This window comes from Leuciscus leuciscus (assembly GCF_965113295.1).
Source record: "Leuciscus leuciscus genome assembly, chromosome: 24".
Classification (NCBI taxonomy): Eukaryota; Metazoa; Chordata; class Actinopteri; order Cypriniformes; family Leuciscidae; genus Leuciscus; species Leuciscus leuciscus.
In genome coordinates this window covers 8,658,878-8,682,727 of record NC_138723.1, presented here as the reverse complement: position 1 = coordinate 8,682,727, position 23,850 = coordinate 8,658,878, and the positions used below count along the sequence as shown (strand labels likewise).

At 38.1% G+C, this 23,850-nt stretch overlaps 1 protein-coding gene and 1 long non-coding RNA gene across 7 annotated transcripts in view; one reads left to right on the top strand and one right to left on the bottom strand.

Annotated features, from left to right (window-relative positions):
- Positions 1-11,145, bottom strand: part of LOC309489907 — a 112,120-nt gene extending 100,975 nt beyond the window's left edge. Inside the window, exon 1 of the long non-coding RNA XR_014202562.1 lies at positions 9,514-11,145. This is a non-coding gene — a long non-coding RNA (uncharacterized lncRNA). The remainder of the gene's footprint in view (positions 1-9,513) is intronic.
- kiaa1958 (KIAA1958 ortholog) lies at positions 139-23,279 on the top strand. Of its 6 annotated transcripts, XR_014202546.1 has the most exons (7): positions 139-997; positions 3,060-4,116; positions 11,152-11,199; positions 12,129-12,248; positions 12,360-12,677; positions 13,433-15,381; positions 15,456-16,281. XR_014202546.1 is itself a non-coding variant. In XM_082158795.1 (6 exons), the coding sequence occupies exons 1-6, from the start codon at positions 992-994 to the stop codon at positions 13,615-13,617; spliced, it is 1,734 nt and encodes a 577-aa protein (XP_082014921.1). In that variant the 5' UTR covers positions 139-991; the 3' UTR covers positions 13,618-16,281. The 6 variants fall into 6 exon arrangements, 5 of the variants coding, with proteins under 5 accessions (XP_082014921.1, XP_082014920.1, XP_082014922.1 ...); XM_082158795.1 differs by having other exon boundaries at positions 13,433-16,281; XM_082158794.1 differs by lacking the exons at positions 11,152-11,199; positions 12,129-12,248; positions 12,360-12,677; positions 13,433-15,381; positions 15,456-16,281 and adding exons at positions 17,508-17,687; positions 17,784-17,990; positions 18,935-19,814.
- Positions 23,280-23,850: the final 571 nt, after the last annotated feature.

The following is a 23,850-nucleotide window of genomic DNA, read 5'->3' as shown; positions in this document are numbered from 1 at the left end:
TCTTCACTGCATGTTATTTAATAGATTTGTCATTGCAACATCATTCTAAAAAGCATAATGAACAGTCTCTTACAAAAATGACCATGATTCCACCAACATACCATAATGACTATAGCTACAGTAAAACCACAATTAACCAAAATAATATAGGAGCTCATGCAAACAGTGTCAGAAGCTTTGAGAATCTGTTATTTATATTTTTTCTGTTTTTGGTAACAGTGGTTTTGCTATCATAATTCTAGTATTCTCTGAGGGATGGAGGTTTAACTCATTGACACTGATTATGTATTTTGATTTATCCATCTTGAAAGTGGTTTTAGGAAGCCACTGGTTATAAAACCATGTTTTAAGCGTAAGTACAGTATAATTAAAGTACATAATATTAGTCCTTTTTGACTTTGCCTTTCAGCCTTTACAGGAAGACTACAATTGCCTGTGATTCTCTAAAATTGTGTGATTATCCTTTAATAAAATGCATTTTCGTTTTAATTTATCTTACAAAACAGTCTAAAATGATGTATGCTACTTTTTTCATTAAACGTCTTTGGAAAAATACAATATTTTTTAAATTGCTTTAAACACGTGTTGCAATTTTGCTACAGGGTCTTTCGGCACATTTTAAGTGTTTAAACGTCAGGTTAACGTTCAGATATTAACTTCTTTTTCGCCACGAGTAGGCTATATTGTTGAATGCATACTTTGACGAAAATATTTAGCGATGTCATTTACGATTGTGTAATAAATTAAATGTAAAATTTCATACATTTGCACTGCCTGCCATATCATATATCTCGGACACGTACTTCCGGTGGTAGCGGAAGTACCCGCTGTACGTCCATTAAAAGCAAAATTAATGGCTTTTGTATAAAATGCTGTCAAAATTTGAAGAACCGCGAAGAAATTAAGAGTTTGCTTTAACAAATTATGTTTGATATCGAGCGAAGAGCCAGCGAGCAGCACACGTGACGGACATCGGAGTGGATTCTCCCGAATGAAGGTACATGATGATGCTTTTGTCGGGCTTTGTGTTTATGCAGATCCTCTGTCTCAAACTCAGTCAGCTGTGTGCACGCGCAACATCTCGGGGATTTTGTTATGTGCATTCGGACCTCTGCGTTTATTACGCGAATATGATGTGCATTAACTGCGGTCTATAGAGGCAGCGTGATCGGTATTCATAAACATAGACATATAGACATAGACATCAATGGCTTCATGTGTCATACAACTGATCACAACAGAGCTAATGTAGTAAACAATGCATGTGGGCGGTGATGTTTTTGACAGGGGTGTGTCTTCAGGTTATTCCGCTAATAAAAAAGTAATGATTAAAGTACCTTTGTAATTCAGTGTTTTTGTTTTGTTTTTTAACATTTTGCATGGCGATGGTATTCTCATAAGTACCTTGGAATACCATGTACATATTGTGGTAAATTAAATTAAATTAAATCATTCAATACATCACATAATGTCACAGTACTTTATTGTGACTAGCCAAGCACACTTAAATAAGTATAGTAATCTATTGGATAAAATAGCCTAATGTTGATTTACACAAGTGTTCACCTGAGGAAATTTTAAAATATACTTTATTATTAATATTAATAGCATGTATCTCCGAAACACAAATAAAGACCTTTTTAATGAAATCAGATATTTCTGTGCCATTCCATCATAACTTTTACACTTCAAAAACACATTCCTAAAGACATTGTGAAAGCAATCTATATGTATTTATTGATCATTCATCCAAGTATTCTGAGGAGACACGATCACATTATATGATTAGCAAATTTATTCACATTTAAATATTAATATGTGCTGCTTGCACATACATAGAACACATAAAATATGGTCAAACAGAAGCTCAGGTTGATCAATTGATGATGTTTTGCATGAACTAGCACCTTCTATGAAGTTGTTTAATTATTGAAATGCATTTTAATGACCTTATTGTGAACATTATGAGAGTAAAATGGGCTGCACCTGCCATTTCATGTTGACTTTAAGTTGATCATATGCAAAAACCATTTGTATTGAAAAATTAATTATTTTTATCAAGCGACACCATATTGTCACAGTACTTTATTGTAAGGGAAAAGCTGATCATAACTCCGATAAGGAAAGTAATTTATTGGATAAAATAATGTTGATATATATAGTGTTCATGCTTTTATTTTTTATTTATTAAATAAAAATGTTTTATATGACAACTAGACAAAAGTTCAATTGAAAATTTAATATGAATATCTTATAGAGGGCAATAGTCGGATTCCAGAAGAATTCGCATTATTTCATCTTATTCTTAAAATATTCGTTTAACAGCAGAATTCGTGGTGAAAAACTACATTATCCATGATGCTGTACAGAAAATGACACCAATCAGAGTCAAAACAAGCAAAATGTGCCAAAAGATCTCTTTAGCTCCGCCCACTCCCATGAAGCACTGCAAATTATGTAGTCTTCCGACACTCTCAAAATATTTAAATAATTCTATACATGCATATTATGCAAAAAAAACTTGAACAATATTGTTATATATAACATCAACATTTTTAAATGAGTAGTTATATTTCTCCATCGTTTTTAATTTGATTATGCTTGTTCGCATAATCTTCTTGGGATTGTAGCTCTTTCCCTCTCTAAAGCCGTTAAGTACACAGTCTTGTACCTTCGTCATTTTGTCCGATTTTCGAATACTTTCTTGCTTCAAATCAAACTTTTGAAGAAAATGTTATGATTCACCCTGTAGCTGGTTGACCTGGCTAATAACGCTTTAACAAAGACTTTTTTGGAAATCCCTATGGAAGAAATGAAAGGAAAAAAATACTTCCAGAACCAGCGCCTCTAAAAAAGTAGGCGGGCATTGTTGCCCTCTATTGGTTTGTTTTACTCTTTTGCGTTAAAGTTGGCATGAAATGAAAATTCACCCTATTTTCTCAATGCATCTTATACTGATTTTATGGAAGTAAAATGAGTTGCAAATGCCTTTTTTGTTGCCTTTAAGTTTATCACACATGCGTTTGTATAGAAAAATGAATGAATTTTATCATCCCAAGGGGAGGAGGCTCAACATGGAGGACTGCTTGCACACTTCCTCCGACAACCTCGCTAAACTGGTGAAATGGGCCCACAGTCATGGAACAATCTGCACCTTGATCCCCAACCTGAAACACATGCTGAACGAGGGCTCTCACGGCACCCTGACGGCCCTGTGGGGCTGCAGCGCCGGTCACGCCTACCACTGGCCCCTCAACACCACCTGCAAAACGGGGAACAAGGAACGCATGTGCTACACAGAGAGCCGCAGCATCAACACAGACAGTATGATTCAGGCCGCTGCCGTCATGCAGAACACCTCGGCCGAGCGCTTCCTCGGCAATGCCGGAAAACACAAGGGCAGCTCCAGCCAAGGAGACTCCAGTCAGATCCACGACTCGTGCGACATCTCCAACTGCAGCGAAGCCTCCGAGATGGACGACAACGGCGAGGAGTACAACAACAACCTGTACGACATCGTCTGCGAGTCGTCGGCCACCGACGAAGACGGCGACTCCGAGTTCAACCACGCCTCGAGCGTCACGCACAGGAAAAGAGCCGGGAAAGGACCAGGACCTGAGGACAGCACTGACCCGGCGTCGAAGAAGATCAAACAAGAGAGGGGGGAAGACTATTACAGTGTGGCCAACCAACAGATGCCTAGCAGCTCGGAGGGGAACCGCTCTTCTGGAGGCGTTACGCAGTCGCCCAGGCCGAACCTCCAGAACAGGCCGTCCTCTAGTTCTTCGATGTCCCAGAAGCCTTCCTCTGTAGACGGAGATTCCCTGGCGGTGTCCTCGTCTCCGCTGGACAACTCCCCTACATCCATGATCAAACCCTTGCGTGCGCCTTTCCACGCTACCCAGAACAAAATGCACATGAACTCGAACCCTGCATGCAGTCAAAGTTTGGCAGCCGTACCCCATTCTGGAAGGATTGACGCTATGGGGGTGCTACACCGGGACGAATATCCCAGGTCTTCTTTGTCTTACGGAGAGGCTTCCATTGGTGTAAACCCTGAAATGGATCTTCTAGCAACGCAAGCACTTAGTACAGAAGTTAGAGCAGACAACACAGGTAAAGACCCTTATCTACAATAAATGTCATTACGTTTGTGATGAGAAATGATTGAGAATGTTGTTGTTTAAGTCACACTTAAAAATGTAATTTCATTAGATATCATACGCTAGCAACACCTGCAAACAAATCCTGCACATGCTTTTCTCAGAGCGTCTTTTTTTGAGCCATTCTCGTGGTTGCTTTTAAAGAGCACCTTTTTACATCTTCAACTTTCTATAATGTTGCTGTTTGAGCATGAAAGAGGTCTATATCGGCGTCACTGTTTCTGAACTCCCTGAAACGCCTCGATTGTAGTCTTCAGTTTTCTTCCGAGAACAAACACGTCACAATATTCCTCATTTAAATCATTCCAGGGCACACGCAGAATAAAGGGACGAGGCCTGGTTGAGTTAGTTAGTAGTGTGTTGAAACTGGCGGTTATTGTAAGGGACGGGACATTTCCAAAACACACTCAAAACACACAAAGTGGTTGACCAATCACAACATACTGGTCCAGCCGACCAATCAGAGCACATTCAGCTTTTCAGAAGGAGGGGCTTCATAGAGACAAGAACTAAACAGAGCGTGACAGACTGGGAAGATTTATATATATTTATATGTATATACTATTATATATATATTTTTTTTTTTTTTTTATTATTTCATTATTTTTAAATGTCAGTTTCATTATAATTTGTTTAGTAATGTTTAGTAATTTTGTGCTGTTTTTTTTTCTTTACTTTTTTTATTTCTATTTGGGTTTATTTTTATTTTAGTTTTAGTAATTTTAGTATGTTAGCTTATGTATTTTATTTGAGTTATTTTCCAAGGCAAAATTTTTAGTTTGTTTTTCATCCAGTATTTGTTTTATTTGTAAATGGTTTTACAAATTTTAATAGTTTTAATTTTAGTTAAAGTCTCCCTGCAGTCAATAATTGTATCCCTTAAAACTCATCTTTGATCACCAAAATGACATATTTAAATGTTTTTTCCTTGAAAACAAATATTTATGCCTTAATATAGCTTGAATGTAACTCTACACCCTTGCCTCATTTAGTATACACGGTTCTATGAATATGCAAATGAGCCCCGCCTCCACTCACTCACACCAGCTCAGAGATCCACTCGTTGACGATCACGTTGACATGATTGGTTACAAGGTAGTTTGTGACGTCAGAAACACTTGAGACTGTCACTGCAGTTTTAAGGAGAAAATACTCAGCAATGGTGTCGACTTATGAATTTGCACATGGTTTGTCTTAAAGCAACACCATATAAACAACATTAAAAGCTTAATTTTCACCACAGGGGGACTTTAACAATAACAACACTGCTGCAGAGTCATGTGGTGCAAGGTACCAACATACAGAAAAAAATGTATTACATTTTTATTACATGGCAAGGTTAGTAGATAAATGACTCTTGGATTGACCTTTTTTTTTAAAGCAATGGCATACGATACTTGTACAGTGTTTGAATTCATTTTATCCTTATGAGTGTCTGTTGAGCCTTTGTGTGCTTGAAATGAACATAAACCCACTTAAAGGATTAGTTCACTTCAGAATTAAAATACTCTGCCCCCACGTCATCCAAGATGTTCATGTCTTTCTTTCTTCAGTCAAAAAGAAATGAAGGTTTTTGAGGAAAACATTCCAGGATCTTTCTCCATATAGTGACTTCAATGGGGTCCAACGGGTTGAAGATCCAAATTGCAGTTTCAATGCAGCTTCAAAGGCTCTACACGATCCCAGCCGAGGAAGAAGGGTCTTATTAACCAAAAATGTATTAATGACCAAACCATCGGTCATTTATAAAAATAAATCTCTATCTATCTATCTATCTATACACTTTTTAACCACAAATGCTCATCTTGCACTAGCACTGTGATGCGCCACGCATTACGTAATCATGTTAAAAGGTCACGCTTGTTCCGGCTCAAAATGTAGAATAGGGCGAAAAACTCCATTTTATTTTCTCCTCCAACTTCAAAATCGTCCGACATCGTTGTTTTAACTTTTATTTATTTATTATTTTGTAAATGGCACTTGACTTAAGGCCAATTTATACTTCTGCGTCGAGTGTACGCCGTAGTGTACGTCGTAGGCTACGCACGTAGGCGACGCCGTCGTGAGCATTTATACTTCTGCGAATGTCTGTGTTGCTCTGCAGTTACACCGCCGAAACGCTAGTTGGCGCGGGTGGGTTTTAATGTTCCAGTTCCACTGTGTTTACATTCCTCGCGGCTGTTTTGAGTTTAGGTTTCTACGAGCAATGGCGACTGAAGGGAGTCATACAGATGGCTGTATTTCCGCACTTCTTCAAGCAATCTCTCGGTCACTTGGTCTATTTCCATGGCTCTTCACTGATCTTCGGAATTTAAAAATGGCGGGCGGACGGTGCAGAGTGCAGAAGATCATTCCGGAAATGCGTAGGAGGAAACGCGATGCTATCCAGCCGACCAATCACAGATCTTGCGGTCCGCGTCGCCGCGACGCGTAGTTACATTTTTGAGGAGGTGCGCGTCAGGGTACGCCGAAGGGTACGACGTATGGTACACGTCAATGCGTATGCTACGCCGTACCTTCTACGCGCACCCGACGCAGAAGTATAAATTGGCCTTTAGTCTTTGCACGTTTGCTTTGTAAACACTAGGTCGGTACTTACACTTACACGCGTGACCTTTCAACGTTATTACAAATTTCTTTTCGACTGAAAAAAGAAAGACATGAACATCTTGGATGACGTCACATGGGGTTGAGTAAATTATCAGGAAATGTTTAATTCTGAAGTGAACTTAATCCTTTAATGATCTCATAGTCAACATGAAGGTGCTATAAATTATAGTAAAAAGTGAAATACCAATATTGCTCAATAGATCGGAGCTTCAGAGGCAAAGCAAGACCGGCGCCTCTTGTTTGCTTTGAACATTGCTGAATGCAAATTGAATGATTCTGCATAATTATTTAATCATGCAAGCCACTTTTGTGCCCTAGCCGCAACCACACACCCAATGAAAAAAGCCTGAACAAAAATCCATACTTATAATGTACTTGCGTCGAAATCCCAAACAAACACAAAAGGTTAGTATATTGAACATGTATTTCTGTGTGTGATATTTGTGAGCGAGTCTGTGGGCGGAGTGCTGGCTTATACTGATCTTCTTAATTACATTTATGACGTCGTCTCAGTCAAGGCCATAAATTAGATTTAGCACACCGCACAAGTGTAACCCAACACTACACAATGGACATGATGAAACACACTGGGTGTTGCTTAAACCCCACATGCAATTCAAGCCTGGCCATGATATGGGCTAGGAGTGAACATTTTTGCCTACATATTTTCTTTAAAAAGGAAAGTGAATGACTGTATTAAGGATAAGGGGCCATTCACGCAGAACACGTTTTTCCATTCCACTGCGCTTATTTTCCATAGTTTTTCAATGTAAACACATGCTAGACGGATGTGTTTAACTGTTGCACTTGTCTTTTGCAGTGTTCATGTTAAAAGAAGATCAACTTTTTTTTTAAACGCATCTCGAGACTTTGCATTTTTTTCCTCAACTGAACTGTGTCGTGCATTTTTAACCGCAAAAACACATTATGTGTGAACCGGCCCTTAGGGACCATTCACACAGAACATGTTTTCACTTTGAAAAACATGAGACACAGGCAGTGGAATTTGGAAAAACACTAGGTCATGAGAAGTTGAACCTCTTTTTACCCTCTGGTGCATTTCGGTCATTTTTGAGAATTTTTTATTTCATCAGAATGGTACAAAACTTGGTAAAGGTTTTGGCACTTGCTATGTGAAAACACAAAAATTCATGGACATGATTCAAAAGGGTAAAATGAAAATATATATTTCATGTAAAGATTGAAAATATTTTTGTGAATATTTCATAACAAAAAACTAAAACTTCTATAACTTTTAAGTTCTTTTTTTCACCAATAATCTTCCAAGGGTCTTCTTTAAAAAGTGACAACTTAAGTCTGTGCTCCAAAGCATTGAAGATTTATGTTTAAGTTTAAGTTTTCAGGTCTTAATTCCTTAAAATAACAAAATATTAAATAAAAACATTATCAAACTAAAATATATACATTCATTTCATTGCAAAAAAATGCCGTTTTTTTTAGAATCCAGTGGAAATGGAAAATCACGTTCTGTGTGAATCAGCCCTATAACACAACTTTATGAATGTAGGCTTGCAGCATGTGAGTGCGGCTTAAGCGAGTTTTTTTCATAAACAGCTAGTGTGCCAAAAGGTAGACCTATTTATTTGACAAAATATTTTCATCAAAGTTAAGAACGAAGGAGAAGAAATTGAAAGCGAGAGTGGAGAAACTGAGTTAACAAAGATTCATTCCGTGATTTATTCATAACTAAGTTCTTGTTTCATAAAGTTGGAAATATCTTTGCAGCGATGTACTGTTAACGAACATCCAGACGGCGTCCACACTGCGGAGAGCGGTGTTTAATTATGTAAATATGTGCTGCGCGCTTTCCTCTCAATAACAAAATAAACACACAACAAAAATAACAGCGGTGAGAAAACAGCAGTTAAGAAAGCATGTGATCATAGCGATGTGGATGTTTTTGCACCAGTCACGTCACGTTTATATATAGCCAAATGAGCCATTATCGTCAGCGAAGTCCACTTCAACTGATATACCGTGTTCAGGGAGTAGTGAACACTGCGTAGGGAACGCACCTTGTTGAAGTGGACTTCACTGACAATAATTGCTCATTTGGAAAGCCCTGCAACATCATCAAAGAAAGAATCGCACAGATTATGATAAATCATAAATTAATATTGTAATTTACTTTACTTTAAAATGTAAAGCCATATAATAGGCCTATACATATACAAAACACAGTATGTATCTAATAAATAATAATCAAAACATTGAATTAGTCTATTAGTTTTATTATTTTATTACATAGTTGTATATTTAATTGACTATTAACATATTTGAAGCTGTATTGTAACTGTCATTCAATATGAAAATAAATTTTGATTTGGTTAACTATGTATAAATGTGTTCTTAATCAATGGTCTTAATAATTGTAGCGGCCTCATCTCGTACGCTTTCTTAAACATTCCTGAGGTAAATAAAGTAAAATAAAAAAAATGAAAGCGCCTCAGCTGCTTCTCAACATTAATAAATACTCTACTTTGTATAATAATAACAATATTTATGTATACTCAAATGCGTACGTAAACTCCTCCATCGCAGAGCCGTGTAAAGCCTCTTCCCGCGGCTCTGCTCTATGATTGGTTCAGACTGGTGACGCGGCGCGCAATGACAGTTGGGTGATTCGAAAACGGCCAGCAGATTTTGAAAATACACAACTCAAATGGTCCTACCTTCTTTCCTCCAACGCTGGCCCTGACTCCCATAGATATCATATAACAAAGGCTAGATGTCTCGTCCGCGCTGCTGGCCAATGGAGGTCGACATCCGCACACGGCGGCCATCTTGCCACAGGGAGCTCGCTCACTCGTAACATTGTGTTTTAATGGTGCATGTACTTTTAAATAACCATAACTTGCTAAATTTTCTACCGATTTTCAAACGATTTGGTTTGTTATAAACGTCAGAGATGTAGTTATGACACTGCATAGTGCATACATATGAATAATTAAGAAAATCTGCAATTTCAACATGTTCGTTCAGAATTATAGCCACGTTAATAACGTTTGTAAGAAACCAAACCGTTTGTAAATCCGTCAAGATTTCAGCGAGATAAGAGGATTTGTGTTCGTGCTGATCACTCACCTTACTTCAGATACCACAGAGCTCACCAGAAAGCTTCCCTGTGACAAGATGGCCGCTGGTGATGCCGTTCGAGACTCCGCCTTAAGACATCTAGCCTTATATGGATATCTATGCTGACCCCACCCTTTCGTATGCGCACGAAAGGGTCACACGTGCGAGGGGGATGGGGGATGGGGGGAGGGTACGACCGTTTGATTGACGAACTTACTGTCCAATGATTCTAGGTGGTCTTGGAAATGATTGGCTGGAGTTTTTCGAGTCCTGCCCGTTCCACAGATGATTAAATTGCTTAATTTTCATATCAGTGCTTCTAACTCAGTGGCTGTAAGTGGGTTAGGAATAGGATTTCAAGTGATTTTGAAAAAATGGACAAAAAAGAGAATCACATACCCCACCTTTAATCTTACCGGCGAGCGGTAACGTTACATGAGTGGAGCGTTCGCCTGTGCCGTGAGCGATTGAGCGGCGCGTCACACCACTCCACTTCACTCGCCTGCTCTGGTTTAGTCAATATCTCTATGCCTTTAGGTTCAGTATCTTTAGGTTCTGTGTTAAAATGCCAATGTGAACAGTGAACACCCTTCTTTTTTTTCTTTTTTTTTTTTACCAAGCTACAAGTGTGAACACAAGTTCATTAAACGTAATTATTTTTTGAGTTTGAGGCCAGTGCCCCAAAATAACAAGAAAACGAGCAGTTGTCACTTTCTCATATTTGCGATGAAATATTTTTCACTACATCTCTATAAACAATATTTGAAAAAATTTATAATTCTCAGTGTCTGAGATTTTTTTTAATTATTTTTCTTTTACAAATTAGATAGATTGGTGCTTCATTCTGAGTACATTATATGATAAAATCCCATTTGTCGGGGAAGTGGGTATCTCTCTACATGGCATTATAAATGAATTCAATCTCACACAGGCAGTTTTTTGGTCTTAGTCAGCTAGTTAATGAGATCGCGTCCTCTCCCATTCTGCAATAAGGCATTAAGCTGTTTTCCCAAGAGACTCTGGGGATATTTGACATTTCAGTCCAGATGGAAATGGATGACGCGGTTATTTCTTTAACTCCAAATAAACCGAACGAAAATAACAGGTGAGTTTTCTTGACACTTTCTCTCTTTACTGAGAGGAAAATGGATGTCAGTAGATTTAACGTTGTTAAAGTGTCATGTGATTGTGTGTTTTTTCATAAGCATGCATTAAAATGCTTAAAAGATAATATTCATATCTCTTTTTCTGCGGACAAACTATAATTTTATTCTGTTTACAGGTTCACACGAGAAGATGGATTATGCTGTGATTTTGAAAGCCCTTCATGGTTAGTTTTTTGTGCAAGAACTTATGATCTACAAGTATTGCTGTTTTATATTATATTACTATATCAATGGGTAAATCCCACAAAACTCGTCAATAACATGTTCTGCTCATATTTACCCAAAATTAAGACAATTAAGAAATTGTATTTTGCATAAACTATTTTATAAGAACATCAATGTTTTTTTGCTTTTTTGTTTTTTTGTTTTTTGTTTCAATGTGACATTTTCATGAGAATTAAGCACAAACACTCTTATTAAAGTGTAACATAAAATCCCATTCTCGGGACGACATTAAAAAAATATAATGTATAAAAAATACATATACATTTATATATAATTTTATTTATATATATAATGCATTTACATTATGGTAGTTGTTGTACTGGATTGAATTTTTGCTGGTTAAAAAAAAAACATATTACCAAAATAAATGTTTTTTATTTAATGCAGTAAAGCATTACTGTGTAATTTCTATTGGGTAATGAGAAATACTTTTTTCTTTTCTTTTTTGAGAATAATTAGAAAAAAGATCTGAGAATTTGGGAGTAAAATGTGCTTATTTTTCATGAAATGAATGTCACAATGCAAACAGTCTTGGTTCTTTGAGCTCAACATGTATGTCCTATTGACAGGTTTAGTGAGATTCACTCTACGCTAGTAGAATTTTTCCTCTGTATTGATTTTTAGAATGAATTTGGAGGAAACTTTGCATCATGGCAAATAAAATAAAATGTCTCTGATGAAAATGCCTTGATTGTCTGTGGACTTGCCGATTGTATGACCTGCAGTACAGACCAGTCCTTTACTGTGACGTTGTGTGGGAAATGCGTGTGGTTTGAAGCGTTGTGCGTTGTGTTTCTGCCAGCTGATTGCAATATCGGGTCGGGAGGAAAGTTCATCCGCTTCTAAACGCTTGTTTGATGTATTACAGAGCATCTGGTTCCTGCTGCACACAGTTCAGAAGAGCAGTTCTGCACATCAGATCTCAGTCCAAGCAGTGAGAGGTATTTTGAAGAGAGAAAACACCTGGAAGAGTTTATAACAAGCATAGGTGAGCTAGCAGACCGATTTAAAATCAACCTCAACTATATCAGTTGGATGTAATTGTGATTGATGCACCATCAGTTATGTCAACAGGTCAATTATTTTTAATAAATTGCAGATACTATAACCCTACAAAACCTGCAGACAGTCATTGATCGGATCCTGGTGTTTCACGAGCGAACGCAGATGCCTCTGTCCAGTCCGGCCAGACTGGGAGAGCAGGAGCTGTTTCCGGGGAGCGGACTCTTCCTGCCGCACTACAAACTGGCCTCCATGCTTCAGGAGTCACGGCAGGACAGCATGAGGCTCTTCCACCTGCTGTTCGAGCACTTCTTCAGCGAGGAGGACCTCAACGGGGCCGTCGCTTTCGGCAAGAGGGGAAAAGTGCCTGATGGCAAAAAGATCCTGGACAGAAGAAGAGTGGATGGGATTATGTGTGAGTGTTTGAAATGGGACAGTTCACTCTTACTTGACAATTTTGTTTTTATTTTTTAAATTAAGTTCATCAAAAGTGACAAAGACATTCACATTACAAACAAAAAAAGTTTTAAATATATGCTGATCTTTTGAACTTTCTGTTCATCAATGAATCCAGAAAAAAAACATATCACAGTTTCCACAAAAATATTAAGCAGCAAAAACTGTTTATAATAATCAGAAATGTTTCTTGAGCATCAAATCATTATATTAGAATGATTTCTGAAAGATCATGTGACACTGAAGACTGGAGTAATGATGCTGAAAATTCAGCTTTGATCACAGGAATAAATTACATTTTAACATATATTCACGTAGAAAAGAGTTATTTTAAGTAGTACAAATATTTCACAATATTACTGTTTTTATTCTATATTTTACTGTATTTTTGTTCACATCAATGCTAGAACATCTAGTAGATTTAAAATGTTTAAGACAAATAATCAAGGATGTTCTACACTGTTTTCCCCTAAACAATAAAGGAAACATTTATTTTTTCTATTATTAAATTGCACTGATATAACAATGCACAATAGCTATAAACGGTAATATTTACATAATTATATTTTTATTTTTCATTATATAATACATGTGACATTTTTTAGTGTTCTCTGCGCTTTCATTAATCCACCGTTTGTTTTTTCTAACTTCCTAAATTTTAATTCCCTAAAATGTTTTTATTTAAAAATGTATTTATTTTGTTTTCTCTCGCAGCATATGTTCTGCGTTGTTCTACTATAGACGGATGGACACCTGTGGAATCATCTAAGCTGAAGAAGGCCTGTATTAATAAATGCAGACTTCGAATCGGCCAGAAAAAGAAGCAAGAATCTTCTCAAGAGTCCTTTATTTTTTGTGACGAACAATCTTCAGGCAAAAACGACCCTTCCTATATCTAATTGCTGATACCCAAAAATGTCCATTCACAGGCAAATGCTATTATTATACATACAGTTGAAAGGAAACACTGTTTTGCCCAGTGACTGAATGCCGATCGGTGTCTTGGACATGAACGATTACGTGTGGAATCGTTAAAAGCTGATTCAGTTCAGCCACAGCACTAAGGGATGAAAGATTCACGGTCAGACAAATGAACTATTTCCATTTCTTTCGTTTCAGCAAAACCAACATTATCTATACTGTGATAGTTACTGACTATTGACTTGTTTAGTCAACACAAACCTGTTTATAACCATTTAAAATAACCTTAGAATAGTCTAGTGTTATTCATGTTAGTCATGTAGCATTGTAACAATCAAAACAAGTTTTGTCAAACCATTTTGATGGTTTTTACTCGTACCCGATATCTTTAAATATTACAATGTGAATTATTACCATATCAAAACCACCTTAAACTGTATTTTATCCTCCTTTTTCCTCCGCTGCTCTGATTTGTCGATCACCATCCCACTAAATTGAGGACAGCCTCATTACATGCTTGTGCATGACTGACAGGACATTGATTTTAAAGATTTATAACCATCCCACAAAGTTTTTATACTCCATATGTTTCGTACATTTTTCATTTTTACCTAGGTGATATCCTATCCACCTTATTTTGCAATGTGCAGTAAACGCTAAAACTATTTGCGCTACAAACCAGTGTGTTTATAATTACGTTAATACATTAAAGAGGCGATATGAAAGAATATATCCCTTTTTTATTGCCAATGTGTGAACAAGACCTTCCCCGACTTCATAGGTTGTCTATGAAAGCCTGTGGACTCATTTTTATGTGAAGGACTCGGGACGTTTTTTCTGGGAAAATCCAAAGTATGTGACGTTTGCGCTCCCGAGAGCCTCTTTTCCGTTCAATGACACATGAATTGAATGCTCATTTTCGGGATAATGGCGAAAGATCTATTCTGTACTGTAATGTCAATGTGTTATGCAAACAAAAGGGATTAATTCAAACTATTGTCTCACATAGCCAGATCTATATAGTCTATAGTCTCAAATATACTTTAAAATTACACTGTTATGATAGTTTGATAGCCGGTGACTCGCAGAACTGGTTCACACATCCACATCGCTATGATCAGATGCTCTTAACTGCTGTTTTGCCACCGCTGTCATTTTTGTTGTGTGTTTATTTTGTTAATGAGAGGAAAACTTCACCAGCATTGAATCACGTTCAGTCTCTTGTACGTCACGTGTGCATGAGTGCGAGCACAAGCAATAGGTTGCTGGCTGCAGTTCACTTAACCGCCACCGGTGTCGCTAATAACAAGGGTTTCTGAATTCTACATATAGCCCCTTTAAAATTATATGGTAAGTAATACCCGTTTGCTACCCTGGCAATCCAGAGTTCTCGCGAGAGCACAAGTTGAATTTGCTCAGCGAGTTACTCTGGTGTCGAATAATGATGCTCATTAAATATGCCCCTCGATCTGAGCTGCACCAATCACATCGGGTTATCTGATATAGGCGGGCCAGAGGCGAGCTAAACGGATGACGACAGCGCTGTGACGTCGAAGTCATTAGTAAACATTGCAAGATGGCTATGGATGAACACCAGTTGTTTGAAACGGCGCTACAATGAACGAGTTAGACTTGGCTTTTTATCTAAAACAGGAACAAAAGACGCCGCTCGAATCGTTCCTTTGCAAGAAGGACGTTTTTGCTGTGTTGCCGACCGGATACGGTAAGAGTCTAATCTACCAGTTAGCTCCGCTGGTAGCTAAGCGTATGGGGTTTATTGTTGTGATTGGTCGTAGTGTTATCCAATTGCGTGCAGTGAGATTTTCAAATGCATGCTTGGTGCCGCCCCTCGAGCTGGCCGAGTTTCATTAGTCGACGCCAGACCATTAATCTATTAGATTTAGGTCTGGATTTCCAGGCTACCCGTTTGCAATATCAAACAGCAGAACGAGCTGTTTTGTACTGCTAAAAATAACTGGAAGCCCCTCGACACGTTCAGTTCAGCGAACGTCCACTACTACTCCACAAATAAGGTGGATAGGCCTCTTAGCATATAACAGCATTATACAATTACTGCCAGAAATGTGAGATTTGTTTATTCAGTATAAACAAACATAGAATTAACAATTCCTGTGTTAAAGATATTCCAAAAAATGTCTTGCTGTCTGTGAGGTGCTGAAACGAGTCTATAGTGAAAAGGTCACTCAAGGGCTCACAAACTTCTGATATATAATGAAATTGTTCGGATGGCATTAGTAAAGCAGACTTTAAAACATTGAAAGGCTCAGTAAGTTTGATCACTTTTCACAACCAAGTATTATGTTTTTTATGAACCTTGGTTGGTACCGGTATATCACATTGACCACAAATGTTTAATATAAAAGAAAAAAACTGACTTTAGCATATGGTTATGAAAGGTCAATCTTTTCGTAATGGTTAGGAAGTCTTCACCTGACCAATTTTAAAAGTGTTTTGTTTTTGTACCTACTTGATGCTGAACTTGTCCTTATTTTAGCACTTCTACAAAGACTGATGACTGATGTTTATTTTCAAGTGTGTAAATACTCAATCATCCTGGTGTGTCTTAAGTGGTCTTATTTGTCATTTTATGATGCGTTACAATAAAATCAATGACCAAATGATGTCTGTGATCCATTTTTGCCTTTGAATAAATTGCTGCAATTTAGCTTTTTTTCTTTTCTTTGCATGTCATCTTATATGATAAGGTAGGATTTTTTTATTGACTGCTTATTAATGTATTTTATTTCTTAATTTCGCTTTTACCAGTCTGCATCAGTGGCATTCATTTGAGGTGGTGTAGTCTTTTCAGTTTTTTCCTATTTGTTATCACATAATAATCATATTTGAAGAGGTCATGGTAGAAGTAGCAAAAATAAGTACTAAAAGTAAAGACATTTAAAGAAGTATTATAAAGATGATCTCAGTTTAAACCACCCACACAAAGACAAAGACATTTTCCCATCTAAAAGGGTAGTTAAGTTACAACAAAAGCAATGATAAATGGATCACATTTCAAGATGTGACATCAATCAGAATAAGTTTTACTGGAAACCGTGTTGGGGGAAACGCATTGCATGTAATGCAGGATATGTAATCAGATTACTTTTTCAAGTAACTAGAAATGTGTTACTTTTAAATTTACAACAAAATATCTGAGGATAACTATGATCAAGTAACGTCAAGTTGGATTACTTTCCATAAAAAGTAACTAAGTAATGCAAGTAGTTACTTTTTTAGGGAGTAAAGTTTAGTAAGTAACTCAGCATCTTTGTAAGTTCACATCTTTGTGCTGTGATGAAATGTCAGAATATACGTAATATAAATTTACATGAAATGCCAAATGTTAAAATGTAGTGTTAAAAATAGCAAGAGTTGTCTATACTATAACTTACTGAAAATCAAGAAGCTAAAAAAACAGCAACCATAATGTTAACAGCAAGATGCCAAGTGAAATATGACAGACATTGCAGATGGAATAAAAACATGTCCTGTGTAAATGGCTCCAAGGTCTACCACAGATAAACTTGATTGCTGTGGATAAATGTAATTAATAGAGATTCATTTGACTAATTGATCAAAACATAATTAATTCAATTAAAATTTTGAATCATCTGGCAGCCCTAAATGTTCACCACCAGCCACGCATTACTCTTGTTTTCTACTTTTAATTCCCAATGCTTATAATGTATATTATTGCCTATGTTAAGTATTTCTTTTCTTCTTTCTTTTTTTAAATCAGATTTCAGATGACTTCTCAGATTAGCACCAAACAACAGCAACATTTAGATATATCTTTCCATTGGTAGTGGGAACTCCTGAGGTAAAGCTTTGTTTCTATCTCAAACAGTATCTCCAGCTGTGTATGAAATAGAGAGACTGAAAGCACTACTACAGGCTGAGAGAAGCAAAGGTGAGTTGATGGGTGAAACCATCAGCAGCCTGAAACAAGACAAAGAGCTTCTGCAACAGGAACTCACAAAGAAGGCTGAGCTCATCTGTGACTTCCTGCAAGAACAACTACGCCCAGGTGACTATTCCGGTACTATGATATGAAGAGAGGCATGGAGATCAGTATGTAGGTTGTGATTTGGATAAGAACGGTCTTGTTTTCTCTGATTGGCAGATAAAAGAAGGACACTTTTGTCAAGTCAAATGGAGGCAGGCAGCTCGCATCAGATAATTACCTCCATTCCTGAAGAGGGCGCTCCGTTTGACTCTCCAGCCCTCTTCGACTCCTTTGAGGAAGTGGAGTTGCACCCACTAGACAGGCAGAGGACCATCAAGATTTCATCAAAGAGAAGCAGAGATGGCGAGAACACGCGTGTCCGAAGTAAGAAACGGATTTGGGTCCAAAGTTTAGCTAAATTTGAACTTAAACTCAAACATCTAGAGCCGGGGTTCTGGACACTGGCCCTCAAGATCCATTTTCCTTGAGAGTTTTGCTCCAACCCTAATCAAACACACCTGAACAAGCTAACCAGTGTCTTAAGGATTACTAGGCTGTGTTTAATACCACTTTTATTCAATCGCAAACTTCCCTAAGCACTTCCGCTCAGAAGAATCCCCACCGCCATTTTGAAGTGCGTTTGACTTTGTCAAGTGGACTAGGGAAGTTTATTTGAACAGACAGAGGGAGCGAGTCTACTCAACATGTACACTTCAGGCAGATCCATAGACCACAATGCAACATGAGTGTGACGTCACAGCAGGCCGTGCTTAATTTACCCCACCCCACACTATGATATTGGTTATTTTGACATTTAACCGCATAATACTTGTAGCTACCTTAAGCTGACTGTTATAGTTTATTGTATTGTTATTGTTTTTGCTTGTGTAGTTTACTATATTTTCTCCAACAGCTCAAGCAAACATACAGGCCTATAGAATGGTGCGTAAAACAAATTCATAAGGAAATAACCTGAAAATAATAAATCAGCTTCATAGCGGATTCCAGTGATCAAGGGTTTAGGGCTCCATTTAAACACATTGCAAGGGTTCTGCCAGTAGTGGGCACTTGTGCAACGTAAGCAATGATGTACATCCGAGTGAACGAGACGAAGGGAAGTTAGTGAGGGAAGGGCATAAACAATTGTACATAAACGCAGCCCTAGAAAGTTATAGGCAGATGAATTTGGAGGTAAACCTTTCAGGAAAGTGGATCTCGGGGGCCAGAGTTCAGAACCCCTGTTCTAGATAATGAATAACAATGCTAGATTTTGATTGTCATTCAAGTCAAATTTCGTTTCACTAAAGAATGATGTTACTATTTTTCAGTGAAAAACGTTGTGGGTGTGATTGCTCGATATATGGCTGCACTGCAAGAGTTTCGACGTAGTGTATCCATGAAAGTGGCTTTTGACAGAGTCGGTGTAGACCGTAATACCATTTCCAGGACAGCAGCCATTGCTGAACTCAGCTTGGCGGCCCCTGAAGTCTTCCACGCTCTGCCTCCGTGGGATGAGAAGGAGGAAACGTTGGCCCACTATGCAGTCAGATGCCGACAGGCCATGGATGACAGCATCAAAGCCAAGATTAAAAGTATGAAAGCAAAGGGGGAACTTCTACCAATTGTCAGCAAATAATAATAATGAAAAATAATTACATTTACCTTATCTGATTTACAATGGACATGAGGACCACTCTAAGTGAACACTTTGGATTTCACCATCACATTTCGGCCTTGTTCTTCTTTTTTCCTCTTTTGCCATGATCCGTCACAAAGTGAGCGATTTATGGCAGAACACTTGTTTAAAACTTTCAATCAGTTGTTGTTATACTTGTTCTTGGCCAATTTGGCTTTTAAATCAAATCAAATAATTGTTTTGTATGCCTTGTATCAGTATCAGATTGCCTGACCAGTATTTACTTAAGTGTTAAACATTAGGTAAATAATGATAATAATAATTCTATGACTGCATGCTTACTTCCATCACAAACTACAGTGTATGTTTGTACTTTCTGACACGACACCTCTTCCTCTCTGAATACCAGATTAGTGTCATGTAATAAGATTGTCAAGGTGTAGACTGTGAAAAATAAGTGCTTAATGATCTTACACTGCATTGTATGAACCAGTGGGTTCAATGACTGTTATTGTGAATAATAAATGGAAAATCACAACCTAAAACCCCTTTTGATGCTTGTGTATTTTTGTTGGAAAAATTATTTTGCCATTATCTTGATGAGCGACAACTCAAAAAGCAATCCAATCAATACATCTTTTCCTAAAGATTGGACAGTAGCTGAGCAGATTCGCTGTTTGCTATCAACAAAGGACCTCATATTTCATATGGTACAAATTAGTGTTGTCAAAATTACAGACTGTGATTTATAAAAAACGCCTGATCCAATATAAAAAAGTAACGAGACCAGCATTTCCCTCAAGCATTTTGAGCGCTGTTGAACGGATTCTTAAACACCTCTGATTGGCAATTGTGTTCACGAGCTCAACATATATATCTGTGATTGGCTACAATGATCAACGCTTCAAAAACATGTTGTCTTCACTGAGCGCTTACACAGATACACACGGGAGCGCTTGAAAGCAGGCATCTATCAGTGTATATATTAGGGATCCGCTGATAGACGCCTGCTTTCAAACACTCCCGTGTGTATCCGTCTAAGCGCTTGGATTTGCACTAGTCAAGGCTGGAGAGATTGAAGTGTACAGTCCATTTAATGGATTGTACCATGAAAATCTTCAAAACTTCAAAAGCCATCAAAAACCTGGTCTTTCAAAAACAAAAACAAAAAACAATCCATTGGAAAAAATCTGTGGACAACACCTTAGACCAGTATTGGTCTAACCAGTAATGGTAACTCACTAGTAACTGTATGTGTATCCTTCACAAAGAGACAGAAATACATTTCCATTCATGTCAAGTATCCCGCCTCTTTAGTCCAAGGTCCATTGGGTAATTGTTTTCAAAGCAATAAAGTTCTTGACATATGAAAAAACTACCTTCTTCCCTTTCAGCAGACATGGATGAGAGAGCATACCGAGAACAGAACGAGAAGACCATTCGCAGCACCCAAACAGCTCTTCGCAACTTTCGGGACTTCCTGGTTTCTAAGTATCCAACCGAGACCAGAGAGATATACTTCATCCCCTGCCATGAGTTGGACATCTACTTGGCCTCCTTCTTTGTGGATGCTCGCCAAAGGGATGGCTCGGAGTATGAGCCCAACAGCCTGGCCAACTATCAGTGTGGCCTGGAACGCTATCTGAAGGAGCATCGCTACGCCTACAGCATTACAAGAGACCGGGAGTTTCAGAGATCCCAAGATGCCCTCAAGCAAAAGCAGTTGGAGCTCAAGTTCAAAGGGAAAGGCAACAAACCCCACAAGTCAATGAAGCTGACCCTTGCTGACGAGTTGCTCCTAAGGAAACGGGGTCTCCTGAGTCGCTTCAACCCTGAGGGTCTGCTCAACCTGGTGTGGCTCAACAACACCAAGGCTTTTGGCCACTGCACAGGCTTCCATAGCTCCACTCTCAAATGGGGCGATGTGCGCTTGCTCACCACAGAAACAGGACTAGAGTGTCTGGAGTGGACCTACCAGGATTTTAGTGACCCAAATGCCAGAAACAGAAGGTCCACGACCGAGTTTCGTATCTACGCTACCCCGCACGCTCCTCAAACCTGCCCGGTGCAGGACTACAAGGACTTTGCTCAGCGCAGACCTCAAGCAATGCTCTTTGAAGATGCCCCGTTTTATCTGTCCATCAAGCCTGTGGTCAACCTGGCCGCCCTGCACTGGTACAACTGCCAAGCTCTGGGAAAGAACAAATTAGCAAAGATGGTGAAGACCATGTGTGAGAAAGGCAACATTCCAGGGAGAAAGACCAATTTCAGTGTTTACCAGAGTTGCAGCTCCTTGTCCGAGGCCCAGAGCAATCAGCTAGTTCTGATCTGCAATGACCTTAGGCAACAAGCCGCCCAGTCAGGGAGTTCCCATCCTGGCAGCACCAACTTTGTCATTGCTGGTTCTTTTGACTCTACTGACTCTGCTTAAAGCTGAAGAGTAACTTTCGAGCCACTTGTAGCATCAAACGTGGCTGTTTCCAAACTATTTTATCAAACACTTCTGTCTTCCATTTGTTTGGACAAAGAGTTGTTCCCACTCCAAATGCACACCACTCGTTAAGCAAGAAGTTGATGTGTTAGATTGCTCAAACTAAGGAGTCAATGATCGGATGATTGGGAGGGTTCAGTTTAGCCCCTGCTGACAAATGTCTACACCAGGGGTTGCCAATCTTTCCTGAATGAAGTGCCATTTTTAACTTTTTAATTTAAAATTAGCTGTGTATTCTGATACTTTTGTCTTTGCCAAGTGACTTTTTGGAGGGCCATTCAAAGCCTCAAATGGACAAATTTTTGCCCCTGTCTGCTGCCTTTGAGTCACAGCTCAGGATAGTTGCTTGTGGTTCCATCAGCCAGTCAGTGTTGTCAGCTTGTCACAATGTAATTTTCCAGAGGCTTTAAGAGTTATTAGTCACATGGCATTTATGGCTCAGATAATTGGATCAGGACAAAAAAAACTGTATTCATAACTGAGTGTCAATGTGCAAAGATAGTGGGATTCAAGTTGCATACGTCCATACTTGCACCAGTTGAGCAACTGGCATTTGGATTATTGGGAATGCTAATGGATATCTCTCTCTAGGTATGGCTAAAATCAACCAAGGAAAGGGCCACAGAACCACTGTGATTACACTCATCAGAAATTTAATCTACAAACGGCACATTAATCTGGGATAGGAGGAAGTATTTGAACATTTATGAACATATGGCAGCTTTAAATTAAATTGTATGACTGAGTAGGCCATCTTGCTTTATGTCTCAATGCTCTGTTCTATTAGGTAAGCAAAGTCTTAATTGTTGTTTCTGTCAATGTGTATGAAACTATGTATAAAGTTGTCTTTTTGTCATGGTTATATTGTAAACACAGCTGTCTTACTATTTGCAATGCAAAATATTCATTATCCAGTATTAAGTCAACTACATAAAGGCATTTGGATGCCAATTTTGATGTTTTTACTGTGTATGGCAACAGTTACGAGTTTGACGATGAATTTAAAATGTCAGTCCAATTAATCCGTACATGTCGTAGACATATGAATGTAGTGGAACTATCCTTCATTTATTCCTGTCTTGGAAATGTTCTGTGTTTGTGTAGCTGTTCTCTAAAATAGAAAGCACTTATCAGATGTTACATGGTTAGATACTGTATGTGTTAGATATATTACAGATATGTGCCTGTTTCAACATATGTGCCTGATATAATATTATTTATTCTTTAACATACACTACAATGACTATTTTAGGTTATGAACTGAAATGGTACAAATTAAGGTGTTTGAGGCATGAAAGAAATCAGCTGAGAAACAAATATACTACCATGAATAAAGCAACCCTGTAAAATAAGTAGTCATATATATTTATTTTTTTCTTGTTTTTTATCTCACATGTCTCAGTTTTGGTTTTTAAAGTCACCACGAAATCAAAATGGACAATTCTTGTTTTATATGGAATATCGCAGTATTTATTATAAATGATTTATCTATGCACATCTATTTTTTTTACTCATGTGCCTCATAATCTTGAATCAAAATAAGTTACTGAATTACAAAATTACTGGCGTGAGGGCGGAGAAACCTGTCTCTCCCATGAGTTTAAATAGCAAACCACAACCGTCCAATCATTTCCCCATGGACAAGATCAAGCCCCGCCCAACATTTGTTCTTGTTTGAGAAGCTGTTTCTCTCTGATATACATGACAATAGGGAAGAAAATACTTTAAAGGTAGGGTAAAATACTTTAAAGGTAGGGTAGGCAATTTCAGAAAGGCTAGCAGTAGCAAACTAGCTAGCAAAGCATCACGAGATGAGACACAGCGTTAAATTACCTCATGTCTCAAAGCACTTAACATTATAATAATGAATGCAGACATCTTACAGAGCTCTAGTTGTACCAACTGACTGCTGCAGATTCATTTCGGCATTGATAGTGTTGACACAGAAATGCATAAATCTGTGTCTGAGGATGTGAACGGCTCTGGATATAACGTCACGGGTTGCCGTCTCGTAATTACAGTTATGAAATGGCGTGAACGCAGCATAAGCTTGTTGTTTTGGTTCAGGAGAAATAGTAAAAGGCGGCTGCTGTTCATTTGCGGCACTCGGTTACTGT

What these genes read in the sequence shown, in the direction of transcription:
- kiaa1958 (XM_082158792.1), top strand. An exon ending in AGTTAGAGCAGACAACACAG is followed by an intron (nt 4,117 to 20,636) that starts GTAAAGACCCTT and finishes CTTCCCTTTCAG; the next exon opens with CAGACATGGATGAGAGAGCA.